This window comes from Nerophis lumbriciformis, linkage group LG07, assembly GCF_033978685.3.
Source record: "Nerophis lumbriciformis linkage group LG07, RoL_Nlum_v2.1, whole genome shotgun sequence".
Classification (NCBI taxonomy): Eukaryota; Metazoa; Chordata; class Actinopteri; order Syngnathiformes; family Syngnathidae; genus Nerophis; species Nerophis lumbriciformis.
Window position 1 is genome coordinate 44,005,001 of NC_084554.2, and position 25,646 is coordinate 44,030,646.

The window sequence follows — 25,646 nt, forward strand, 5'->3', positions numbered from 1 at the left end:
GGAAACATTTAAAGTATGTAAATACACATTTACAAAATCTTTGTGAATATAATTCATTTCACAACGTATATATCCGCGGCTTGTTAATGCGGCTGCTAGACTTTTGACAAGAACAAGAAAGTTTGATCATATTACGCCTATACTGGCTCACCTGCACTGGCTTCCTGTGCACTTAAGATGCGACTTTAAGGTTTTACTACTTACGTATAAAATACTACACGGTCTAGCTCCATCCTATCTTGCCGATTGTATTGTACCATATGTCCCGGCAAGAAACCTGCGTTCAAAGAACTCCGGCTTATTAATGATTCCCAGAGCCCATAAAAAAGTCTGCGGGCTATCGAGCGTTTTCCATTCGGGCTCCAGTACTATGGAATGCCCTCCCGATAACAGTTAGAGATGCTACCTCAGTAGAAGCATTTAAGTCCCATCTTAAAACTCATTTGTATACTCTAGCCTTTAAATAGACACCCCTTTTAGACCAGTTGATCTGCCGTTTCTTTTCTTTTCTCCTCTGCTCCTCTCTCCCTGTGAAGGGGTGGGGGGACACAGGTCCGGTGGCCATGGATGAAGTGCTGGCTGTCCTGAGTCGGGACCCGGGGTGGACCGCTCGCCTGTGCATCGGTTGGGAACATCTCTGCGCTGCTGATTAGTCTCCGCTCGGGATGGTGTCCTGCTGGCCCCACTATGGACTGGACTCTTACTATTATGTTGGATCCACTATGGACTGGACTCTCACAATATTATGTCAGACCCACTCGACATCCATTGCATTCGGTCTCCCCTAGAGAGGGGGGGGGGGGGTTACCCACATATGCGGTCCTCTCCAAGGTTTCTCAGTCATTCACATCGACGTCCCACTGGGGTGAGTTTTTCCTTGCCCTTATGTGTACCGAGGATGTCGTTGTGGCTTGTGCAGCCCTTTGAGACACTTGTGATTTAGGGCTGTATAAATAAACATTGATTGATTGATTGATCCGTTGTGGTGAAGAAGGAGCTGAGCCGGAAGGCAAAGCTCTCAATTTACCGGTCGATCTACGTTCCCATCCTCACCTATGGTCATGAGCTTTGGGTTATGACCGAAAGGACAAGATCACGGGTACAAGCGGCCGAAATGAGTTTCCTCCGCCGGGTGGCAGGGCTCTCCCTTAGAGATAGGGTGAGAAGCTCTATCATCCGGGGGGAGCTCAAAGTAAAGCCGCTGCTCCTCCACATCGAGAGGAGCCAGATGAGGTGGTTCGGGCATCTGGTCAGGATGCCACCCGATCGCCTCCCTCGGGAGGTGTTTAGGGCACGTCCGACCGGTAGGAGGCCACGGGGAAGACCCAGGACATGTTGGGAAGACTATGTCTCCCGGCTGGCCTGGGAACGCCTCGGGATCCCCCGGGAGGAGCTGGACGAAGTGGCTGGGGAGAGGGAAGTCTGGGCTTCCCTGCTTAGGCTGCTGCCCCCGCGACCCGACCTCAGATAAGCGGAAGAAGATGGATGGATGGATGAATGATTGATTGATTATAGTCCGGTGCGGCTTATATATGGAAAGAAAATGTCCCCTGTAATTTCGTGGGTGCGGTTGCATAGTCCGGAACATACGCCATATCTGTTCGTTATAACCATAATATATAATATCACCATCAAAGAAGTTTAACGCTAAACTTTTGGAAAAATAATAATACAAGATTTTTTATTTTTTTTAAATTGGAATCCATTGTATTTTCCAGGGACTCAGAGAAATTTCTACCCACGCCACTACATTGAAAACGTTTCAACATCACTGGTATATGCATGTTTGTTTAATCAAGAGCCATCCTTATGGGCACATTAATTAGGCTACGGGAGACATCTAATTGGTCCCAGCGTGGTACAACTGTGAGCTTGACCAAGGCATCCTTTGGAGAGAAGCGTGGCCCCGTTCCTGTGACCTTGTTAGTTTGCTTCATTAGGGCTCTCGCTGTAAAGCCCCTCGGCAATCAAACAACAGAGCAAGACGCTCTGGTAGGTGACCACCTCTCGTCCTCTTTGCAGAAAACGCAAATACACCACTCCCACACCAGCAAAGAGCAAGGATGTATAACTCCGCGAAATTCCGTATTTTAATTAGAATGCTGAGGGCCGGTTATGTCATGATTCCATCTTGTCTTGAGAAACATTTCATTTCTGCCACACCCCCAGCCCCACTCTGTTAATTAACGGAAGACGTTTGAATGCCGTGCATCACAACTAACGACATCTGACGAGTTCGGCACTCGTAGGCGCGAGCTGTCCTTCGGGGTAATGGTCAGCGGCGAGGCTTCAAACACAGTGGCGCTGTGGGTGGAGCGAAACAGCGGTCAGGGGTTGGGGGGGGGGAAATAGAAATGTAATTTAAAAAGACTGCACTTTTGAAATGGCTTCAAAGCCTAACATTCAGCTCCGACCAAAACAGAGAACGCGGGCCTGGCGCTGTGTTTTTTTTTCCCATGTCCGACAAGTGTGTCTCCTCGCCAGAAGCAAAGGAGACGTTCTGGAAAAAGAGTGCAGGTAAACGACGTGGCGGCTAATTATTCTGGAGCGCTGCTAGTGATGATGCACTGGTGCGCGCCGAGCGGACGCGTAAGGCATGAAGATGTGCGTGTCAACCACACCGTGTTCTTTCGCGCTCGCGAGTGCACGGCAACGGCGAGGCTAATGTATGCAAGTATTCCAAAGACGGGTGTTCGTGTAATTACACACGCGCCGGTTAGCTGCCATTGCCGTGCACGCAACGCTCATTAAGGCAGGACCTCTCACCTGTATTTTTTCTTCTTGGTGGGAGTAGGAGATGGCTGATACCGTCTAAAACATTTTTGCAATGATTAAATCAGTTCTGCTTCTTCCGACTCCTTTTGCAATCCATGTTGGATCGTGCAAGTGACGCACTTCAATGTAACTTTGCTATCCTGCTCGTTTCAGGGGCTTTTAAAAAACATAAATGTATTGTTTTGAAAAATTACCATACATCCCAAGGTGGTATAAAAGGTAAATCTGCATTCTTCTCCTCTTGGTTGAAACATTTGGCTTCTGCAGTACGCACCAGTAGAGCCATGATTTATAAACCACAAACCGAATTTAAAAAGGCTTAGTTGTACGAACCTCGTCTTAGTGTACAAATGTTTCATCCACCCATTGTGTGCCTGGCAGCACATCCATTGTGGGCGGGCTGATAGCTCACTGGTGCTCGGATCTACTGTGCTATTTTGTGTGCTTTTTAAGCTGTTTTTTTTAAAACATTTTTCTAGATTTTCTAGTCAAAGAGCCATTTTGACCAGTTTCACAAATTGTAGAAAACAATGGGAGCCGCAAAAATGTTTTGAAATTTTAAATAAAATAACACTGAACACTGAAGTTTTCATTTTGCTTTGTGCTATGTATAAACCAGTGGTCTCGGACACGCTGCCCACACCTTTATATGGAATTTGAAAGCTGGTGCAGCACGCTGTGGCGCTTGTCAGCGTCATGCGTGCCGTGATACAGCATATAGCCCCCACTACAACCAGCATGCCTGATCAGCCACACGTTGTATGAGGCTTCCGCTTGCTCACTTGGGCGACAGCAAGGCATACTTGGTCAACAACCACACAGGTTACACTGACGGTGGCGGTATAAAAAAAACTTTAACACTCTTACTAATAATGCGCCACACTGTGAACCCACACTAAACAAGAATGACAAACACATTTCGGGAGAACATCTGCACCGTAACACAACATATACACAACAGGACAAATACCCAGAATCCCATGCAGCCCTAACTGTTCCGGGATACATTATACACCCCCGCTACCAAACCCCGCCCACCTCAACCGACGCACAGAGAGGGGGGGGGGGGGGGGGGGGGGGGTGGTAGCAGGGGTGTATAATGTAGCCCGGAAAAGTCAGGGCTGCATGGGATTCTGGGTGTTTGTTCTGTTGTGTTTATGTTGTGTTAAGGTGCAGATGTTCTCCCGAAATGTGTTTGTCATTCTAGTTTGGTTTTGGTTGAAAGTGTGGCGCATTATTAGTAAGAGTGATAAAGTTGTTTTATATGGTCACCGTCAGTGTAACCTGTGTGGCTGTTGACCAAGTATGCCTTGCTGTTACGTACGTGTGCAAGCGGAAGATGTATATTGTATAACAAGTGATGGGCTGGCAAGCTGTTAATACAGATTGTAGAGGGTGCCAAATGTTGTACCATGATGGCACGCCCTTATTATAGCTGTAAGGGCGAAAATCGGTGAATATTAATCCCGGGAGTTTTCTGCGAGAGGCACCGAAATTCGGAAGGCTCACTGGGAAATTGGGGGGTTCAGCAAGTAAGCTGCTGAGCCGCATCAGAGTGATCAAAGAGCCGCATGCGGCTCCGGAGCCGCGGGTTGCCGACCCCTGTTCTAGGTCAATATGAGTCCAAAGAAAACAATGAACAAACCATGTGTGGTTTGAAACATTCAGGAAGTATCAGCAGCGTTGTCACCAATCTATGATTTGTTTACGAAAGAGCAGTCCGTAAAGTGTTGAGAGCAGCAAGGAATGGTCTTTAGCTCCTCAGAAACACATTAAAAAAATCCAGATTCTAAGTCTTATTTATTACGAATCGGAATCGATTTGGTCCGCATTGCCGGCAGTAAGTCGGACCCGTTTCCAGTGAGGGTTGGACTCCGCCAAGGCTGCCCTTTGTCACCGATTCTGTTCATAACTTTTATGGACAGAATTTCTAGGCGCAGTCAGGGCGGTGAGGGGATCCGGTTTGGTGGCTGCAGGATTAGGTCTCTGCTTTTTGCAGATGATGTGGTCCTGATAGCTTCAACTGGCCAGGATCTTCAGCTCTCACTGGATCGGTTCGCAGCCGATTGTGAAGCGACTGGGATGAGAATCAGCACCTCCAAGTCCGAGTCAATGGTTCTCGCCCGGGAAAGGGTGGAGTGCCATCTCCAAGTTGGGGAGGAGACCGGTGACCGGTGCATTGGATGTCGAGTGGATACGGTTAATGTGAGAGTCCAGTCCATAGTAGCATCAATTTATATTGTGTGCAAAGTACACCAACTTTAACTAAAATATGGACTTTTGTTGAAGCTGCAATCCATTATTCATACTTACAAACAAAATACATTTTGTGTTTTCATTTAGCCTATTTAAAGGGGAACATTATCACAATTTCAGAATGGTTAAAACCATTAGAAATCAGTTCCCAGTGGCTTATTTTATTTTTCGAAGTTTTTTTCAAAATTTTACCCATCACGCAATATCCCTAAAAAAAGCTTCAAAGTGCCTGATTTTAACCATCGTTATATACACCCGTCCATTTTCCTGTGACGTCACATAGTGAAGCCAACACAAACAAACATGGCGGAAAGAACAGCAAGCTATAGCGACATTAGCTCGGATTCAGACTCGGATTTCAGCGGCTTAAGCGATTCAACAGATTACGCATGTATTGAAACGGATGGTTGAAGAAGAAACTGAAGCTATTGAGCCATATCGGTTTGAACCGTATGCAAGCAAAACCGACGAAAACGACACGACAGCCAGCGACACGGGAGAAAGCGAGGACGAATTCGGCGATCACCTTCTAACCTACGATTGGTATGTGTTTGTTTGGCATTAAAGGAAACTAACAACTATGAACTAGGTTTACAGCATATGAAATACATTTGGCAACAACATGCACTTTGAGAGTGCAGACAGCCCAATTTTCATCAATTAATATATTCTGTAGACATACCCTCATCCGCGCTCTTTTCCTGAAAGCTGATCTGTCCAGTTTTGGAGTTGATGTCAGCAGGCCAGGGAAGCTAGGGTCGATAGGGGGTTTAGCTCGCTCGTCTGCGGGAACAAACTACCGCCATTGCTTGCCGTGCTACTGAAGTCCTTTGTCCCTGAATTGCTCACACACTCCGGCAGATTCAATGGGGGTCTGGCGGCAGATTTCTTTGACTTTATCGTTGGGAATGCATCTGCTTTGAGTGTCGCAGGATATCCACACATTCTTGCCATCTCTGTCGTAGCATAGCTTTCGTCGGTAAAGTGTGCGGAACAAACGTCCAATTTCTTGCCACTTTCGCATCTTTGGGCCACTGGTGCAACTTGAATCCGTCCCTGTTCGTGTTGTTACACCCTCCGACAACACACCGACGAGGCATGATGTCTCCAAGGTACGGAAAACAGTCGAAAAAACGGAAAATAACAGAGCTGATTTGACTCGGTGTTTGAGAAAATGGCGGATTGCTTCCCGTCGCTCCGAGAGCGAATATTAGAAAGGCGTTTAATTCGCCAAAATTCACCCATTTAGAGTTCGGAAATCGGTTAAAAAAATATATGGTCTTTTTTCTGCAACATCAAGGTATATTTTGACGCTTACATAGGTCTGGTGATAATGTTCCCCTTTAATGTTGAAATGTTGCATATTTCTAGTCTTGTCATTAAAAAATGTGTGTGGCAGACTTTAGAGGGCGTTTTTCCTTGCCTCCGTTACCAAAGTGCTTGCCAAAGCCATGAGGTCAGGATACTATCCAACTACCAAAGGCTGCAAGTAAAGTACCGCCCAACTGCGAGAAACCTCAGCCCCTTAACGCACAGTGTGGTAATGATGTTGCCGCTCTGAAGCAGCTAATGACTGCTCTCCTCACACCACAGGGAGGTCTGGGGCTGACCCCGGCGCTCCACCCTGACCACACAACCCACACCTCTGGAGCGTCTGCCTCACTACCACTATGCGGCAGCAGCAGAAGACGGAAGCAACCAAAACAAGGTCAGAGTTTTAGGACGAAAACAAACAAGTGCAGCCTGTTATTCTGGGCCAAAACAGTGATATGCATAATGTACGCAGGAACCCCATGCAGGGAGGCGAAGAGAACACAACGCTTAAAAAGACGAGCCTCGGCAGGGAGACACAAAGAAACACTTGCTCCTCGCGAGCACATCAGAGAGCAGGAAGCCCGGCGGTCCCTGTAGGGTCCGTGTGATCCGGGACTGTAATCCTGTTACAGCATCTTTGATGTCTTCTCCTAAATCCTAATTTCAAACAACACACTCTTGACATGTGCCGTGTTTCTGGGCAGATGATGCAAAGGCAAGAATAGATGGATGAAACAGGAGACGTAAGTTGTCATCCAAAGATCAGTGAACAGGAGAGCCCTTTGAGACACTCGGGCTATATAAATAAACTTTGATTAATTGATTGATTGATGATGCATGCTCCTAACCCCGGATTGCCACTGGATGTGTAACATCTTCTTAACGTCCCCGCCATCCGCCGATCCCCACTGCAGTTTGATGCGCAGCGAAATAGCACTGACTTTTACGAGATCTCACAAATCTGCACATAATCATGTGATGAGGGGAGTTGTGGTAGAGCGAACGACAAACCGTTTATTCCAGAGGTGTCCAATGTGTGGTCCGGGGGCCATTTGTGGCACCAGCTATTTTTTTACGGTCCGTGGCACATTCTAAGTCCTATTAGAAAAAACAAGAAAATTGCAAATAGGTGAAATGTAACGAGAAAAGTTGCAATATTGACTCTAATAACTCAAAGCTGCCATGCAGGCCATTCTTTCTTTAAAGGGGAACATTATCACCAGACCTATGTAAGTGTCAATATATACCTTGATGTTGCAGAATAAAGACCATATATTTTTTTAACCGATTTCCGAACTCTGAATGGGTGAATTTTGGCGAATTAAACGCCTTTCTAATATTCGCTCTCGGAGCGACGGGAAGCAATCCGCCATTTTCTCAAACACCGAGTCAAATCAGCTCTGTTATTTTCCGTTTTTTCGACTGTTTTCCGTACCTTGGAGACATCATGCCTCGTCGGTGTGTTGTCGGAGGGTGTAACAACACGAACAGGGACGGATTCAAGTTGCACCAGTGGCCCAAAGATGCGAAAGTGGCAAGAAATTGGACGTTTGTTCCGCACACTTTACCGACGAAAGCTATGCTACGACAGAGTCGGCAAGAATGTGTGGATATCCTGCGACACTCAAAGCAGATGCATTTCCAACGATAAAGTCAAAGAAATCTGCCGCCAGACCCCCATTGAATCTGCCGGAGTGTGTGAGCAATTCAGGGACAAAGGACCTCGCTAGCACGGCAAACACTGGCGGCAGTTTGTTCCCGCAGACGAGCGAGCTAAACCCCCTGGATGTCTTGGCTCACACCGTCCCTTATGCCACCGAAGATGATCAAGAGAAGAATATCGACCCTAGCTTCCCTGGCCTGCTGACATCAACTCCAAAACTGGACAGATCAGCTTTCAGGAAAAAAACGCGGATGAGGGTATGTCTACAGAATATATTAATTGATGAAAATTGGGCTGTCTGCACTCTCAAAGTGCATGTTGTTGCCAAATGTATTTCATATGCTGTAAACCTAGTTCATAGTTGTTAGTTTCCTTTAATGCCAAACAAACACATACCAATCGTTGGTTAGAAGGCGATCGCCGAATTCGTCCTCGCTTTCTCCCGTGTCGCTGGCTGTCGTGTCGTTTTCGTCGGTTTCGCTTGCATACGGTTCAAACCGATATGGCTCAATAGCTTCAGTTTCTTCTTCAATTTCGTTTTCGCTACCTGCCTCCATACTACAACCATCCGTTTCAATACATGCGTAATCTGTTGAATCGCTTAAACCGCTGAAATCTGAGTCTGAATCCGAGCTAATGTCGCTATAGCTTGCTGTTCTATGCGCCATGTTTGTTTGTGTTGGCTTCACTATGTGACGTCACAGGAAAATGGACAGGTGTTTATAACGATGGTTAAAATCAGGCACTTTGAAGCTTTTTTTAGGGATATTGCGTGATGGGTAAAATTTTGAAAAAAACTTCGAAAAATAAAATAAGCCACTGGGAACTGATTTTTAATGGTTTTAACCCTTCTGAAATTGTGATAATGTTCCCCTTTAAAGCTCTGATAGCTCAAAAAATAATGATGAATCAAAATCAATGTTATGAATTATTGATCTATTAAAGTAAATGATTGTATTACTGCATATTAAAAATTCAAATTTGAAATATTATTTTCGGAAAATATTGCATATTTTGCGTGTTTGCCATATAAAAAACTAAGTTTTCTTTGACAAAAAAGGCATTAAACAAAAACAAAAAGAAAACATTAAAAAAATATTAAAACATATAATCGATGGATACATCTGAAGTTGATCTAGAGATTTGAGCATTCAGAGAGAAAAAAAAGTTTGAGTATTTTTAACACTTATGGGTGGGGCCCGTTTGTATCCCTAAGAATTTTAATGGGATTTTTTTTTTTTAATAATAATTAAATAAAATTAATGTTATGAATTATTGACATATTTAAGGCTCCAATTACATCACACCAAATATTGCACTTGGAAATGTATTGGGAAAAATACTGCATATTTTGTGTTGTTGTTATAATAAAAATGGTTTTGTCAAAAACGGCATAAAACACACAAACGAAAACCTTTGTATTGACAGATAGACCTGAAATTAATCTTGAAAGTTAAGTGTTGCATAAAAAAAATTATAATATATGACTTATTTTTTAGCCCTAAATGTTGAAAAAAAATCGAGATATTGTATTATTGTATTGTTTTGAAAATGAAACATATCAAAATGGCCTTCGCATGCTTTGATTTTGAGTGTGCATCTGTCAGTTGGACCCCGTGGTTTATTCCGTCCTTGCAGAGGACTAGAAGCAAATGGTAAATGGGTTATACTTGTATAGCGCTTTTCTACCTTCAAGGTACTCAAAGCGCTTTGACACTATTTCCACATTCACCCATTCCCACACACATTTACACACTGATGGCAGGAGCTGCCATGCAGGGCCCTAACCATGACCCATCAGGAGCAAGGACACAACGGACTTGACAAGGTTGGTAGAAGGTGGGGATTGAACCAGGAACCCTCAGGTTGCTGGCACAGCCACTCTCCCAGCCGCCCCAAATACACTGCCTGCTATTCCAGATAGGTAACGGCTGAAAAGTAAAAATACGTATTTTATTGGAGCTAAATAGTTGTTAAAGTTAAGGATTTCGGGGGGATTTCGGATCATTTGTAAGATACGTAACACAGCGGAACGCCTCGAGCAATATTCTGTGACGGAACTGACTTGACTTGTGGAAAAGATAACAGTTTAGTCTTGCCGAACCACAACAGTAACAAGATCTGTGGCACACACATCTCTTTCAACTCCTGCTAACCACTCTCCTGCTTCCCGTATCAGCTGATATTTGACACAGGCCCCAAAAATAGCTTTCCAAGATATGCCTGTAATATGGTTCTATGATTGTGAAAACTGACACATTGACTTGTTGGGATGGGATTCGAAAATCGGTTCTTGGTGAAACCCGGCTACCAGGCTTTTGATCCCTGGGACCCATTTGAGAGTGTTGTTAACGATTCCCTTATCGATGCCTGCAGGTACGCACGACGTCACCATGCACGGCACCCATCGGCAGCACAGGCTTTGGAATTATTTACAAGAAAGCAGGACAACAGGACGGCTTGCAATACTTACAAAGTGAATATTGCATCAAATGGAGAAAATACAAGCAGAAACATGGGATAACGTTGAATGCATTCCCTCCAAGACAGAAGTGAATCACCACCAGCAGCAGAGTGAAATTCATGTATCTCATACATCACATGACAAGACGCGTCCGACCATTAATTTGCATGCAGCCTTCCTGTCTAAGAGGTGTTCAGGAACATTGCAAAACTCCGCTCCTCACTCACTCTCTCTGATGCCGAGAGGCTCGTCCACGCCTTTGTCTCCTCCAGGCTAGACTACTGGAACTCACTTCTTGTCGGGATCCCCAGCAAGAACATCCAGAAGCTGCAGTACATACAAAATAGTGCTGCTAGGATCCTGATGAGAGTGCGGAAATACGACCACATCACACCGGTCCTCAAATCCCTTCACTGGCTTCCTGTTCCACTCAGGATTGAATACAAAGTCTCCCTACTAACTCACCAGTGCCTCCATGGAAATGCCCCCCTCTATCTCAAAGAACTGCTCACCCCCAAATCCTCCAAACGACAACTCCGCTCCGGACAGGCTAACCTCCTCCAACCTCCGAGGACAAATCTCCGAACTATGGGAGACTGAGCTTTCTGCTCCGTCGCTCCCAGTCTGTGGAACGCTCTCCCTGACCACCTGAGGGCACCACAGACTGTGGATGCTTTTAAAAAAGGCTTAAAAACCCTCCTTTTTAAAAAAGCCTTTTTATGATACATGTTTGCTAGTTCTAGCTATTAGGCTGTTCTAGTTTTTACTTTATTTTTTATTTTACTTGTTGGGGGCAGCTATTTGTGGTTCTAGCGTAGTTGTTTTTAAATGCAGTGTAGCACTTTGAGGTTGTTTGTTCAATGTAAAGTGCTTTTATAAATAAAATATAGTATTATTATTATTGTTCTCCACAGCTGGAGACACTGTGATTAGTCAGAAATATTGCCTATCCTTCCTAAAAAAAGACGCACTTAATTGTCTGCAAAATAATAGTTCATTGTTATAGTTGATGGTTGAAAAATTGCACAGCGTGCCAGCCGTGCTAACAACTTGAGGGTTCGATACCCGCTTCCACCATCCTAGTCACTGCCGTTGTGTCCTTGGGCAAGACACTTTACCCACCTGCTCCCAGTGCCACCCACACTGGTTAAAATGCAACTTAGATGGTTTACTATGTAAAGCGCTTTAAGTCACTAGAGAAAAGTGCTATATAAATAGAATTCAATTCACAATGTACAGTTCTATTTGACTTGCTTGTATTTGCATTTGGCTGATGTAGTTGTACTTTTGAGCGCTTAGCATATATACTTTATATACATTTTTAAAAAGTCATACTTTTCATTTATTTTTGAAAAATGTCGAACATGTTAATGAACAATTTTGTGTAATTGTCATTTGTCACAGAATAATTTGTTGTATTTTGTTTATTACAGTAGAATATTTATTCTATCATTACGTTTATTTTCAAAACTAAACATTTTTTTCTGTCACACTGTTCGTATACTCATGTTTTTTTTCTAAACTAAACAAAGTTGACGCTCAGGCACCCTTTGAAAAAAAAGGAAAACTCACGAAAAAAAAGGAAAACTTCTATCGGCACAAAATGCTGCCACGCAAACCCCGAAAAACAATTCTGAAAATGTGGACTACATTTCCTGCAATTAGCTACATTTGTACAATACATATTACCTTTTGTTTTGGAGGTTTGTGCTGAAAACAAAGCTATGTTGTACTTGTGCAATGACAATAAAGACCATACCACATATTACCTTTAGATGTATTCTCATCTACCAACCCCTTTTGGCTCTTTTTGACACATGTCCCACGTAATGTACCACACAATTATTTTCTTTTTTTAGTAGATAATATACTAACATTATTATGAATATGTAAAATACTATAACTCAGACAACGTTTCCCATTCGGTAACAATATCCTGTAGCCACGCCCCCTCAGCGTAATACACTTCCGGTGTTGTGACCTATGTTTACATCATCTGTCCATCCGTTTTCTACAGCCTGTCCCTTTCAGGGCCGCGGGGGGGGGGGGGGGGGGGGGGGGGTCAGTCTCATCAAAAATAGACCTTCTCGCTGGCTACTAATAAATACTGTCGAACTACAATTGGTTCGAAACTAAGTATTCGAATTACAATCATCCAAATTCGATTAGCAGCAAAGTAGAAAGCCGTCAACATTGTGGCTTGGAGAGCAAACGCAGGCGTCAGGGGGTGTATATTGTAGCGTCCCGGAAGAGTTAGTGCTGCAAGGGGTTCTGGGTATTTGTTCTGTTGTGTTTATGTTGTGTTACGGTATGGATGTTCTCCCGAAATGTGTTTGTCATTCTTGTTTGGTGTGGGTTCACAGTGTGGCGCATATTTGTAACAGTGTTAAAGTTGTTTATACGGCCACCTTTAGTGTGACCTGTATGGCTGTTGACCAAGTATGCGTGCATTCACTTGTGTGTGTGAAAAGCCGTAGATATTATGTGACTGGGCCGGCACGCAAAGGAAGTGCCTTTAAGGTTTATTGGCGCTCTGTACCTCTCCCTACGTCCGTGCACACAGCGTCGTTTTAAAAAGTCATACATTTTAGTTTTTGAAACCGATACCGATAATATTGAAACCGATACCGATAATTTCCGATATCACATTTTAAAGCATTTATCGGCCGATAATATCGCCAGTCTGATATTATCGGACATCCCTAGTATATATAAATCATTATTGTTTTGCATCCCCTGTTATCCTAGTACCCCCCACCCCCCAGAGAGGAGTATTACAGTCTGATGCCGTGTGGAACAAAGGAGTTTTTGAGTCTATTCGTCCTGCCCTTGGGATGAAGCAGTCTAGCACTGAACAGGCTCCTCTGGCTACTGATAACGCTATGCAGAGGGTGACTGGCATCATCCAGGATGCTCACTAGTTTTTCCACAGTCCTCTTCTCTGCCACAGTCACCAGTGAGTCCAGTTGGATTCCGATCGTAGAGCCGGCCCGCCTGATCAGTTTCTCCAGTCTGGAGCGGTCCTTCATAGATGTAAAGCCCCCCCCCCCCCCCCCCCCCCCCCCGTCCCCAGCACAATACCATGTAGAACAGAACATTGGCAACCACAGACAGGTAGTACATCCACAAGAGTTTTTTGCAAATGTTGAAGGAGCATTGCTTATATGCTTAAATGCTTAAAAACACGGATTTACGCGTTTTCGCGGACATTTCACATGCCTGAATGCTAATGGCCGCAGCTTCTCTGAATCCAGTGGAAATCCAGGGTTAGAGGTTAGCATCTTGGAACTATGTTTTTTCTTTTTCTTCATCACTTGCTACACAATCTTTTTCCTTTAAACAATGGTAACAATTCAACATGGGAAGTGAACAGTAATTGCCAAGGGATGGAGAATGGGTACTGTTGAACATGTGATATTCTTTCAATTAAGATTAGAAAATAACGGAACTTGTTAAGTATGTCTGAAACAAACGACTATGACATGTACATGACCAGATAATAAGACAACCAACCTGCAGAGGGTGCGACGGGTAGTTGAGCCAGACTTCCCGCAGGTCCTGCAACGAGAATAAATGTTAATATGTCAAATCATCAATCACATTCTCCAGCCGGCCAACTGGCACCTGCTAGCTCCTGGCCCTGCAGGAGCCGGTGAAATATTAATGAAAGTAGTCAATACCTTTGAGTAAACGCTTCCTAGTCTGGGAGCAGCACACAAACAGATAGCTAAACTAAACCGATGTTGCCTGGAGCATTTGAAAACCATTGTTTTTTTTCCTCGACCTATGAGAGCGAAACCACACCGACCACCAAGCACATGTAATACACATGTACTCACACAACTAAACATTCTCCTGGATGTCTGGCAGCGTCAGTCAAAACTGAAACTAAGGATGTGTTCACACTCGTCATGTGTGCTGTAAGTGTAAACCCGGTTACTCGAATCATTATTATTCGATTATGTTATTATATTATCCATCAAATAAGACCAAGACCGCTTGAGAGATGGGTCTAGGTCAGGGGTCGGCAACCTTTACCAGTCAAAGAGCCATTTTGACCAGTTTCACAAATTAAAGAAAACAATGGGAGCCACAAAAATCTTTTGAAATCTAAAATGAAATAACACTGCATACAAAGGTTTTTTTTGCTTTGTGCTATGTATAAACCAAGGGTCTCAGACACACGGCCCACACCTTAGTATGAAAATTGAATGTTAGTGCGGCCCGCAATTTTTATATGAAAGGCGCTTGACAGGCGCTTGACGGCGTCATACTTGTCAACCCTCCCGATTATTCCGACAAACTACGAATTTCAGGGCAACTATTCTCTCGAACGTGCCGTGATGGTACAGCATTTAGGGCTCACTACAATCAGCGTGCTGGCCCGGCCACAAGATGTATGGGGCTTCTGCTTGCTCACATAAGTGACAGCAAGGCATACTTGGTCAACAACCACACAGGTTACACTGACGGTGGCCGTATAAAACAACTTTAACACTCTTACTAATAATGCGCCACATTGTGAACCCACACCAAACAAGAATGACAAACACATTTCGGGAGAACATCTGCACCGTAACACAACATAAACACAACAGAGCAAATACCCAGAATCCCATGCAGCCCTAACTCTTCCGGGCTACATTATACACCCCCGCTACCAAACCCCGCCCATCTCAACCGACGCACGGAGGGGGGGGTGATGTGTGAGGGAGCAGGGTTGGGGTGGGGGTGGGGTTTGTTGGTAGCAGGGGTGTATTATGTAGCCCGGAAGAATCAGGGCTGCATGGGATTCTGGGTATTTGTTCTGTTGTGTTTATGTTGTGTTAAGGTGCAGATGTTCTCCCAAAATGTGTTTGTCATTCTTGTTTGGTTTTGGTTCAAAGTGTAGCGCATTATTAGTAAGAGTGTTAAAGTTGTTTTATATGGCCACCGTCAGTGTAACCTGTGTGGCTGTTGACCAAGTATGCCATGCTGTCACTCACGTGTGCAAGCAGAAGATGCATACAACAAGAGGCTGGGCTGGCACGCTGCTAATGCAGATTGGAGAGGGCGCAAATTGCTGTACCATCATGGCACGCCCTTATTATTATTATTGTAAGGGTGAAAATCGGAGAATAATAATCCCGGGAGTTTTCTGCGAGAGGCACTGAAGTCCGGAAGTCTCCCGGGAAAATCGGGGGGGTCAGCAAGTATGCAGCTGAGCCGCATCAAAGTGATCAAAGAGCCGCATGCGGCTCTGGAGCCGCGGGTTGCCAACCCCTGGTCTAGGTCTACTTGCAAGTCAACTGCAGTCACTTTTTTAATCATCATATGGCGCCATTATGAAAGAACATCACATTGTCAATAGAGCCAGTGAGTGTGCCACACCGAAGTCATTACCCATCACTAGCGTTCTGATTTGGAATACTTAAGTTACGTTAACTTCATGCATATGTATTAGGGTTGTACAGTATACCGGTACTCATAAAGTACTGCGGTATTTGAATTATAAAAAGGTATTATCCATGTTGTTTTTCATGGACATGATGGCACGCCATGGTGACGTTGCTGGTAATATGAGCCAAGGTGCATCTGATCCAAGACACACACACACAGAGCACATACAAGCAAAACCAGTGTGGAGACAGTGGAGGGATAATGAACGTATTTTAGCTTAAAAACTAATGATAAAGGGAAAGCTATAAACAAGACCAAAGCTAGCTAGCGGCTAACATCCCTCCACAGTGTTTTAACTACTTCTAAATCACAAATCCTGGCCTCCATGGCCAAAAATAAACTAGGGTTCTTACAAGTCGAGTATCATCCCTGCAAGATGAGGAATAGCTAGCCATGCTTCAATATAGACCATAGGAGGAAACAATAGCTAACCGCTAACAGCAAGCTCGCAGTCCTGAATGTAAACAAATGGGTCAATTGATACAAATATCGACAGTAACGATACCAAGTTAAAGAGTCATATATAGTTGGCACTACAATGATTACATCAATATTTCTATTTATTATCACAAAATACGCTGTCTTCTTTTAATGTTTATAAACTCAGGAAACATGTTCCTGGACACATGGGGACATTAAGTATGACCAATGTATGACCCTGGAACTACTTGGTGTTGGATCCATAACCAAATGTGTCTTATCACCCAAAACTTATGTAAAGTATCTAAACAACAGAAGAATAAGTATCATACGATTAAAATAATATGTAATACATAAATAAGAATATTACATAACATTCATAGACTATCACCAAACTGTTGTTACGTGTTAATTTATTCCCCAACACTTTTTTCTTCTAACAAACAGAAAGTGAACTTAATGTAAAAAAATAAAAAATAAAGTTATGGCGTATACATGTAGAAGGGGTATTAATAAATATAATCTTAGCGTCTTCCTACACGTTTTCAGATATGGTGAAATGTTCAAATGTAACCACATGATGTTCCTTCATGTAACTTGTCTGAAACAAAACCTAAATAAATCACAACCATAAGTCCTTGTTACATTTTAACAGATTGTAGCTAGAACATGTTAAAACTAAAAATAACCAGATATTGATAAAAATGAACAAGTAGATAAATAATCCATCCGTCTATCCATTTTCTAGCACTTGTCCTTCATAATTTGGACAAAATAATCAGAAATGACAACATTGTTACTGTATACGTCAGCAGCCAAATTAAGAGCCATTGTAACCCGTTTGCTTACTTACGAATAAAAAAAGAAGTTGTCGAGTATGTTCACTGTTATTTCCTGCCAATATTGTTCTTGATTGCAATATTTTCTGTTAAAATAAAGCCAATGATTACTTTTTTTGTCATCCCCTTTATTTTGAAAAGTATTGAAATACATTTCAACACTCGTATGTTCTTACTGCGCAGCCTTTGTTCCCATGACTAACAAAAATCAGTCAAAGAGCTAATAGAACCACAAATGCACATTTTTGGTTCCATTAGGTTGAGTTTTAAGTCCCATCTTAAAACTCATTTGTATACTCAAGCCTTTAAATAGACCCCCCTTTTAGACCAGTTGATCTGCCGTTTCTTTTCTTTTCTGGGGTGGACCGCTCGCCTGTGCATCGGTTGGGGACATCTATGCACTGCTGACCTGTCTCCGCTCGGGATGGTCTCCTGCTGGCCCCACTATGGACTGGACTCTCACTATTATGTTAGATCCACTATGGACTGGACTCTCACAATATTATGCTAGATCCACTCGACGTCCATTGCCCTGGTCGCCCTAGGGGCGGGGGTCCCCACATCTGCGGTCCTCTCCAAGGTTTCTCATTGTCCCATTGGGTTGAGTTTTTCCTTGCCCTGATGTGGGATCTGAACTGAGGATGTCGTTGTGGCTTGTGCAGCCCTTTGAGACACTGGTGATTTAGGGCTATATAAATAAACATTGATTGATTGATTGATTGATCAAATATCTTTTTTAGTTTATTTTTGGTCCAGACCAGAGAACCGAAGTGCAAATGCAGCTTAACACGCCCACCTTAGATCCCAGGAGTGCGCAATAATGTCAGCATTCAAAGTGTCTGCTGTAACACGAGCCAGTAGACTCTAGCGTTAGCACTTAGCAACAAGAGCTGAACGTTTGATTACGTAGGTGTGCCTAATGAAGTGGTGGTGTGGACTCCAACAGCTAATGTTTCAATTATTCCCTAAGACGAGGCAGACAAAGACTAAGCCGGCATGGAGTGGGGATTTAAGAATAACATGTTTTTTTTCCAGTGTCTCTCTCCCAACACAAGACTGGTGTAATTACAGAGGGAACAAATCATCTGCAGCCGCCAGACGCGTCTCTTTGCCACACCGAAAAAAGAAGAAACAAGCATGTACATTGAAATGGCATCCTTAATGGGAAGGGGAATTAAAAGCAAAATGAAACTGGACTCCAAGTAGAGGTGGGCTTCAGTAAAAGAAGGCTTTAATCAGCGATGAGGGATTCTGGGCTCAGCCGTGCAGATGCACAGGGATCCGGCGCCAAGCGTGAATAGGCAACACTATACTTGAGGGACCGAGGGCCATCCATGATGAGGACATAATGGTGCTCCTCTCTGACAAGGTCCGATGCTCCCTGACAAATTGGTCTCTGGCTGCGCGCTGCCAATCAATCCATCAAATGTAGTAGTGCGGCCGAGGAGTCGATAGGAGATAGCCTTGCTGATCAATACCCACATAAAAGTCGGCCCAGAGGGCCAAAACCGAGTCTCCTGTCAGTAAATGATCAAGGTGAAAAGTAATTTCAGCTCTGCCAATGTCTTTCACTGGATCTGGAGCTCTGGCGACATCTTTGTGGGGGTTGGAAGAAGGAGACAATGGCGAGTGGATGCAAGCGCATGTTACCTATTCACGTCCTATTACGACAAGCAAGACATGGTGAACAAATAGGGCGAAAAGGACAGCTTTTGACTACTAATTCGGATTTTTTGGTCAAATCTGATCTTTTTATCTGGTCGTTTACATTACAAAAAAAATGCCATGTCTAATGTGAAGGCAAACTGAACCACATGCAGACATGACATCATGACGTTACACGTGTTGCAGTGTTTACGGAAGTAAACATGGCTTCAATTCAAGTAGGATTTTGTGCAATCAAAGTCAACATTTTCGGAACCTAATTAGTGCATGTACAAAAATTAAGAAAAGAAGGGGACAAGCATTTTGGCTAACGCAGTTTGCGGAACATTTTGCTTTGACGTCTGTTCCGAAGAGCGTGTGGGCGAACAGTCGGAGGCAGGAGTGGTGAAACACTGACATGAGTTCCTAACATCTGTACTCTGCTTATTTGTCAACTATTTATTTTGCAACGGTCTATTTTGGCGAAATACTGTGACGCTTAATGCTATTTGATTTGTCGGATGAACGTGACCGGAGTGTTCAGACTGCAGTCAAATCAAATATACTGTATATCCGATTTATAACCACACACACAAAAGAGGCCTGGGTCGGATTTGAAACATTCAAAATTGTACTGTTTACTTTGACATGAAAAAAATCAGTTGCAGGTCACATATAGGTACAACAAAATCGGAATTGACCTGCAGTGTGAACAAGGCCTTAGTTGCTGCAGGACAAAGCTGGCATGTAGCACAAGTTGAGGTCAGTGCAGAATTCACTGCCAGTGAATGTTATCTTTAAAAATATGTTACGTTAATAAGTGAAAGTAAAAGTGAAAACTTAGGATCTACAAAATCCTTTAAAGGGGAACATTATCACCAGACCTATGTAAGCGTCAATATATACCTTGATGTTGCAGAAAAAAGACCATATATTTTTTTTAACCGATTTCCGAACTCTAAACGGGTGAATTTTGGCGAATTAAACGCCTTTCTAATATTCACTCTCGGAGCGATGACGTCACAACGTGACGTCACATCAGGAAGCAATCCGCCATTTTGTCAAACACCGAGTCAAATCAGCTCTGTTATTTTCCGTTTTTTTCGACTGTTTTCCGTACCTTGGAGGCATCATGCCTCGTCGGTGTGTTGTCGGAGGGTGTAACAACACGAACAGGGACGGATTCAAGTTGCACCAGTGGCCCAAAGATGCGAAAGTGGCAAGAAATTGGACGTTTGTTCCGCACACTTTACCGACGAAAGCTATGCTACGACAGAGATGGCAAGAATGTGTGAATATCCTGCGACACTCAAAGCAGATGCATTTCCAACGATAAAGTCAAAGAAATCTGCCGCCAGACCCCAATGAATCTGCCGGAGTGTGTGAGCAATTCAGGGACAAAGGACCTCGGTAGCACGGCAAGAAATGGCGGCAGTTTGTTCCCGCAGACGAGCGAGCTAAACCCCCCTGGATGTCTTGGCTCACACCGTCCCAAAGATGATCAAGAGAAGAATATTGACCCTAGCTTCCCTGGCCTGCTGACATGAGGGTATGTCTACAGAATATATTAATTGATGAAAATTGGGCTGTCTGCACTCTCAAAGTGCATGTTGTTGCCAAATGTATTTCATATGCTGTAAACCTAGTTCATAGTTGTTAGTTTCCTTTAATGCCAAACAAACACATACCATTTGTTGGTTAGAAGGCGATCGCCAATTTCGTCCTTGCTTTCTCCCGTGTCGCTGGCTGTCGTGTCGTTTTCGTCGGTTTCGCTTGCATACGGTTCAAACCGATATATGGCTCAATAGCTTCAGTTTCTGCTTCAATTTCGTTTTCACTACCTGCCTCCACACTACAACCATCCGTTTCAATACATTCGTAATCTGTTGAATCGCTTAAGCCGCTGAAATCCGAGTCTGAATCCGAGCTAATGTCGCTATAGCTTGCTGTTCTTTCCGCCATGTTTGTTTGTGTTGGCTTCACTATGTGACGTCACAGGAAAATGGACGGGTGGTTAAAATCAGGCACTTTGAAGCTTTTTTTTAGGGATATTGCGTGATGGGTAAAATTTTGAAAAAAACTTCGAAAAATATAATAAGCTACTGGGAACTGATTTTTAATGGTTTTAACCATTCTGAAATTGTGATAATGTTCCCCTTTAATGCCAGATCTGTATGAACAAATGTCTGCATTTGGGCTCAATCCAAAGTGTTGAAAATACGTCCCTAGGAAATCGGATGTCGATTGAGTCTCGCTACGTCATCAACCCTCGCCATTTGCCGACAATGACGTAAAGCAGATGCGACAAATGTTTTTTCACTTTCAAGGTGCCATTGCACAGGATGCTTGGCTTTCCTTGGGCTTTTTTTCTTTCACCGGTCTACAGCGAGAAAACAGAACTTGTCGTTTCTTTAGCGGATCATTTATGCGTGTCCTTGTGGAAAAAATGCATCTGTTATACATTGGTCTCACATGTGTTTACATACACAAACCAATGGCAAAGAATGAATGAACAGACTTTTCACAAACGTGTATCATGTTCCATTACTGATAAGGCAGATAAAAACAAGCAACGCAGTATTCCTAAGCAATAACCTACGGTATCTTCAACCGTGTTGCTAGCTTGTTGTAACGAGTGGTTAAAACACACAATTGAAAACATGGCTTATGTAGCTGTGCTGGTTATTCTATCTACACAGCTAAAAAGAGAATATAGTTACAGCTATTTTACCAAAATATGCTGGAACTTGATTGTTTTATCAAGGGAAAAAAATATTAACAATTAAAAAATAGACAATATTTAGCAAATGAACATCTGACCAAAACCATGTTGTCAATAATTAGGCTTATTCCTCACATTTGTAGGCTTCTCTTTGTTTTATACCATCGTTTTTAACAAGCTTATAGTGTAATTTGGAAAATGTATCTTCCACCTCGATATCAAGGGAGGTTTGTAAGCTCACTTCATTTCGAGGGCTGTGCGGCCCTAACACTTGGCCCTTCCCTCTTACCTGCAGAGAAACTGCACACCACTTGATGGACGTAAACGCACAAAACTAAGTGTTAAGGACTAAGACAAGGGATTGAGCCTTAGTTCAAGAAGTGCCATGGTGACCATCTCTGTTGTCAAAGAAAACTTTCTGTGAGTTAATCAAAAGTAGGAGAATTAGCCAATGGGCATTGAAAAGCGAATTCATCAGGATGATGATTGCTCCTCCACAGAGGGACTTCCCTGAGGACTGCACGGTGGCATTAACATCATCTCTGCAATATCACATATTACTACAGTTGGAATGGCGCATTGAAGCACCCCCCGCCCTGAAGAGGAGGCTGTCAGTCTCTCTTTCTCTCTCTTCTGAGGCTTTATTAACCTACACTGTGCAGTCATTAGCAAATTACCATCTCTCGTTTCTGCCAAGGGTTTTCTTTTTTGCAGTAAAGCTAAATTGTACCCTGACTGTTTGGAAACAAAACATGGTGATGTGCTGCAAGGAGAAGAATAGATAGAACTGATGCAGTCCATGCATAATATAGTATGGTACATGTGTTCATTATCAAATTTGCTTAGTGTGAAACATTTGGTACGATGGAGAGGCACACCGACTTTCCACACTATACACATTAAAGGGGAACATTATCACCAGACCTATGTAAGCGTCAATATATACCTTAATGTTGCAGAAAAAAGACCATATATTTTTTTAACCGATTTCCGAACTCTAAATGGGTGAATTTTGGCGAATTAAACGCCTTTCTATTATTCGCTCTCGGAGCGAATAATAGAAAGGCGTCGGGAAGCAATCCGCCATTTTCTCACTTTCGTCGGTGTGTTGTCGGAGGGTGTAACAACACGAACAGGGAGGGATTCAAGTTGCACCAGTGGCCCAAAGATGCGAAAGTGGCAAGAAATTGGCCGAAATGTGTTCAAAATACGAGGCTGTGGGGAAAGCCGACGAAATGGTCAGTCGTTTGTTCCGCACACTTTACCGACGAAAGCTATGCTACGACAGAGATGGCAAGAATGTGTGGATATCCTGCGACACTCAAAGAAGATGCTGACATCAACTCCAAAACTGGACGGATCAGCTTTCAGGAAAAGAGAGCGGATGAGGGTAAATCTACAGAATATATTAATTGATGAAAACTTTATTCATTACTCGCGGTTTTACGTAAATTATTATACATAAACCAATAATTTAGCTTAAAAACATTTATTTTTTTCAATCATTCGAGTACATTCAGGTAGTCTTGTGTAATGCAGTATTTTGTGTCTATTTAGGTATGGTTAACCTGAGTGCTGAAATCGTGGAAAAATATATGTTCTTAGCGCGCCTGAAATGGGCTGTCTGCACTCTCAAAGTGCATGTTGTTGCCAAATGTATTTCATATGCTGTAAACCTAGTTCATAGTTGTTAGTTTCCTTTAATGCCAAACAAACACATACCAATTGTTGGTTAGAAGGCGATCGCTGAATTCGTCCTCGCTTTCTCCCGTGTCGCTGGCTGTCGTGTCGTTTTCCTCGGTTTCGCTTGCATACGGTTCAAACCGATATGGCTCAATAGCTTCAGTTTCTTCTTCAATTTCGTTTTCGCTACCTGCCTCCACACTACAACCATCCGTTTCAATACATGTATAATCTGTTGAATCGCTTAAGCCGCTGAAATCCGAGTCTGAATCCGAGTTTATGTCGCTATAGCTTGCTGTTCTATGCGCCATGTTTGTTTGTGTTGGCATCACTATGTGACGTCACAGGAAAATGGACGGGTGTATATAGCGATGGTTAAAATCAGGCACTTTGAAGCTTTTTTTAGGGATAGTGCGTGATGGGTAAAATTTTGAAAAAAACTTCGAAAAATAAAATAAGCCACTGGGAACTGATTTTTAATGGTTTTAACCCTTCTGAAATTGTGATAATGTTCCCCTTTAAGGAACTGCTCTGTTAAACCACCAATGGTAACAAGCTCACCAGTGGTGTTCTTGCTATATTTTTTGCTTTATAACATGTTACTGTGAGGAAGTTGCAAACAGCACTTTTAATACAATGTCAATAAAACTTTATATTCTATTCCAACCTAATCCTAGATTATGGCAGACTATATTAAACACATACACTTGTAAATTGTTCTTTGACTGTAATAATAAAAGCCAAACGTGTTTAAAGTCTTGTAATTTTAATTTTAATCTTCAAAAAATTTTCTTTGAGTACAAAAGGAAACATATGTTTGATCTATTGTAAGATTTTCAGTTAAAATGAAGCCAATAATGTCATTTTTGTGGTCCCCTTTATTTTGAAAAGTATCGTAATACATCTTGGTAGTCGTATTAAAATATTGGTGTTGGGACAACCCTAACGCAAACACATAGAAGTCAATATGGTGCTCTCACATCAGAAATCACAAAAATCCTTAACTTTAACAACCATATAGTTACAATGATAAACATTTTAAAAAATGTAAATCCACTTGCTTTAACATTGGTGAAAGAGATGTTGATAAAGCAGCAGATAGCGGGAGAACGGGGGGTCGGAAGAGGGGCCGTGTCTGTGTTAAGTAGGTCTTCTCTCAACTGTAAAATAAGTCTGCTTTGGCATATTTTTCAGAAAAGTCCGGTCCCATTACAATCAAAAGTTGTTGGTTGTACGAAATTTGCTTCGTTGATTCTACAATACTTGTGAGCGGCATTAATGTACTCCTTGCAAATAGTATATTTTTTTGGTTTTTACTCGACAGAGATTCCTATCTTCTTTCCACGCTGGTCTGTTGTCTTTTTGGGACTTATATGGAGTTAGCAAAATGGACAACATTTGTCAAAAGGTGAAAAAAACAGAAAAGGCACACATGCTGAAGCACTGAGAAGTGACGAGTAGTGTACCGGAGGACTGCTTTTTGCCTGCAGGCGGGACACAAAATGAAACAGAGACATGGTTCGTCCATGGAGGCATATTTGGCTCAATCTAAAAGTTTGTAAATCGAACATTTCGCAAATAGAGGGGTTTAAAAATCAAAGCTCCACTCTTTTCTGAAATACAGCATAAATCCATTCCTGATAGTCTTTTTTTTTTTTTACATTGGGCTATTTGTGTCTTTACAGATTGACGTGCATACTTATTTGGGCATTTTAGTACGTGCTGTCTACGTGCATGCCCCCTCCTCTCTGAACCTAAACTGTTGGCTGCTGCCTGCAGTCTTCTCATGCCCTCCCGACTGCTCTGATGTCTACAAAAGAAAAATATTTCCATGTTTATTATGACATTTTACAAGGGACTTATTTATCAACATGAGCCAATACAAAGTTGACTTGAATTGACTTTGACTTTATTTTGATCACGACAACAAAAATACAAATTTAACAAGATAAACTAATAAAAAAATGAAAAAAACATGGTGTCGAAAAAGGAGCAGGAAGAAGCACAAGCGTATAATGTCCTGTCCCATCACTCAGATAAAATATTCCAATTCTTTATAAACAACAGAATACATGATGACCTGCTAAAACAATGATGGTATACTACAAACCCCGTTTCCATATGAATTGGGAAATTGTGTTAGATGTAAATACAAACGGAATATTATGATTTGCAAATCATTTACAACCCATATTCAGTTGAATATGCTACAAAGACAACATATTTGATGTTCAAACTGATAAACATTTTTTTTTTTTTTTTGCAAATAATCATTAACTTTAGAATTTGATGCCAGCAACACGTGACAAAGAAGTTGGGAAAGGTGGCAATAAATACTGATAAAGTTGAGGAATGCTCATCAAACACTTGTTTGGAACATCCCACAGGTGAACAGGCAAATTGGGAACAGGTGGGTGCCATGATTGG

At 42.7% G+C, this 25,646-nt stretch overlaps 1 protein-coding gene across 2 annotated transcripts in view; it reads right to left on the reverse strand.

The window, feature by feature from the left end:
• Positions 1-25,646, reverse strand: part of drosha (drosha ribonuclease III) — a 298,514-nt gene that overhangs the window by 94,582 nt on the left and 178,286 nt on the right. For both annotated transcript variants that reach the window (XM_072913522.1, XM_061965099.1), the window contains exon 24: positions 13,986-14,030. In XM_072913522.1, coding sequence (XP_072769623.1) covers positions 13,986-14,030 — 45 coding nt within the window. The remainder of the gene's footprint in view (positions 1-13,985; positions 14,031-25,646) is intronic.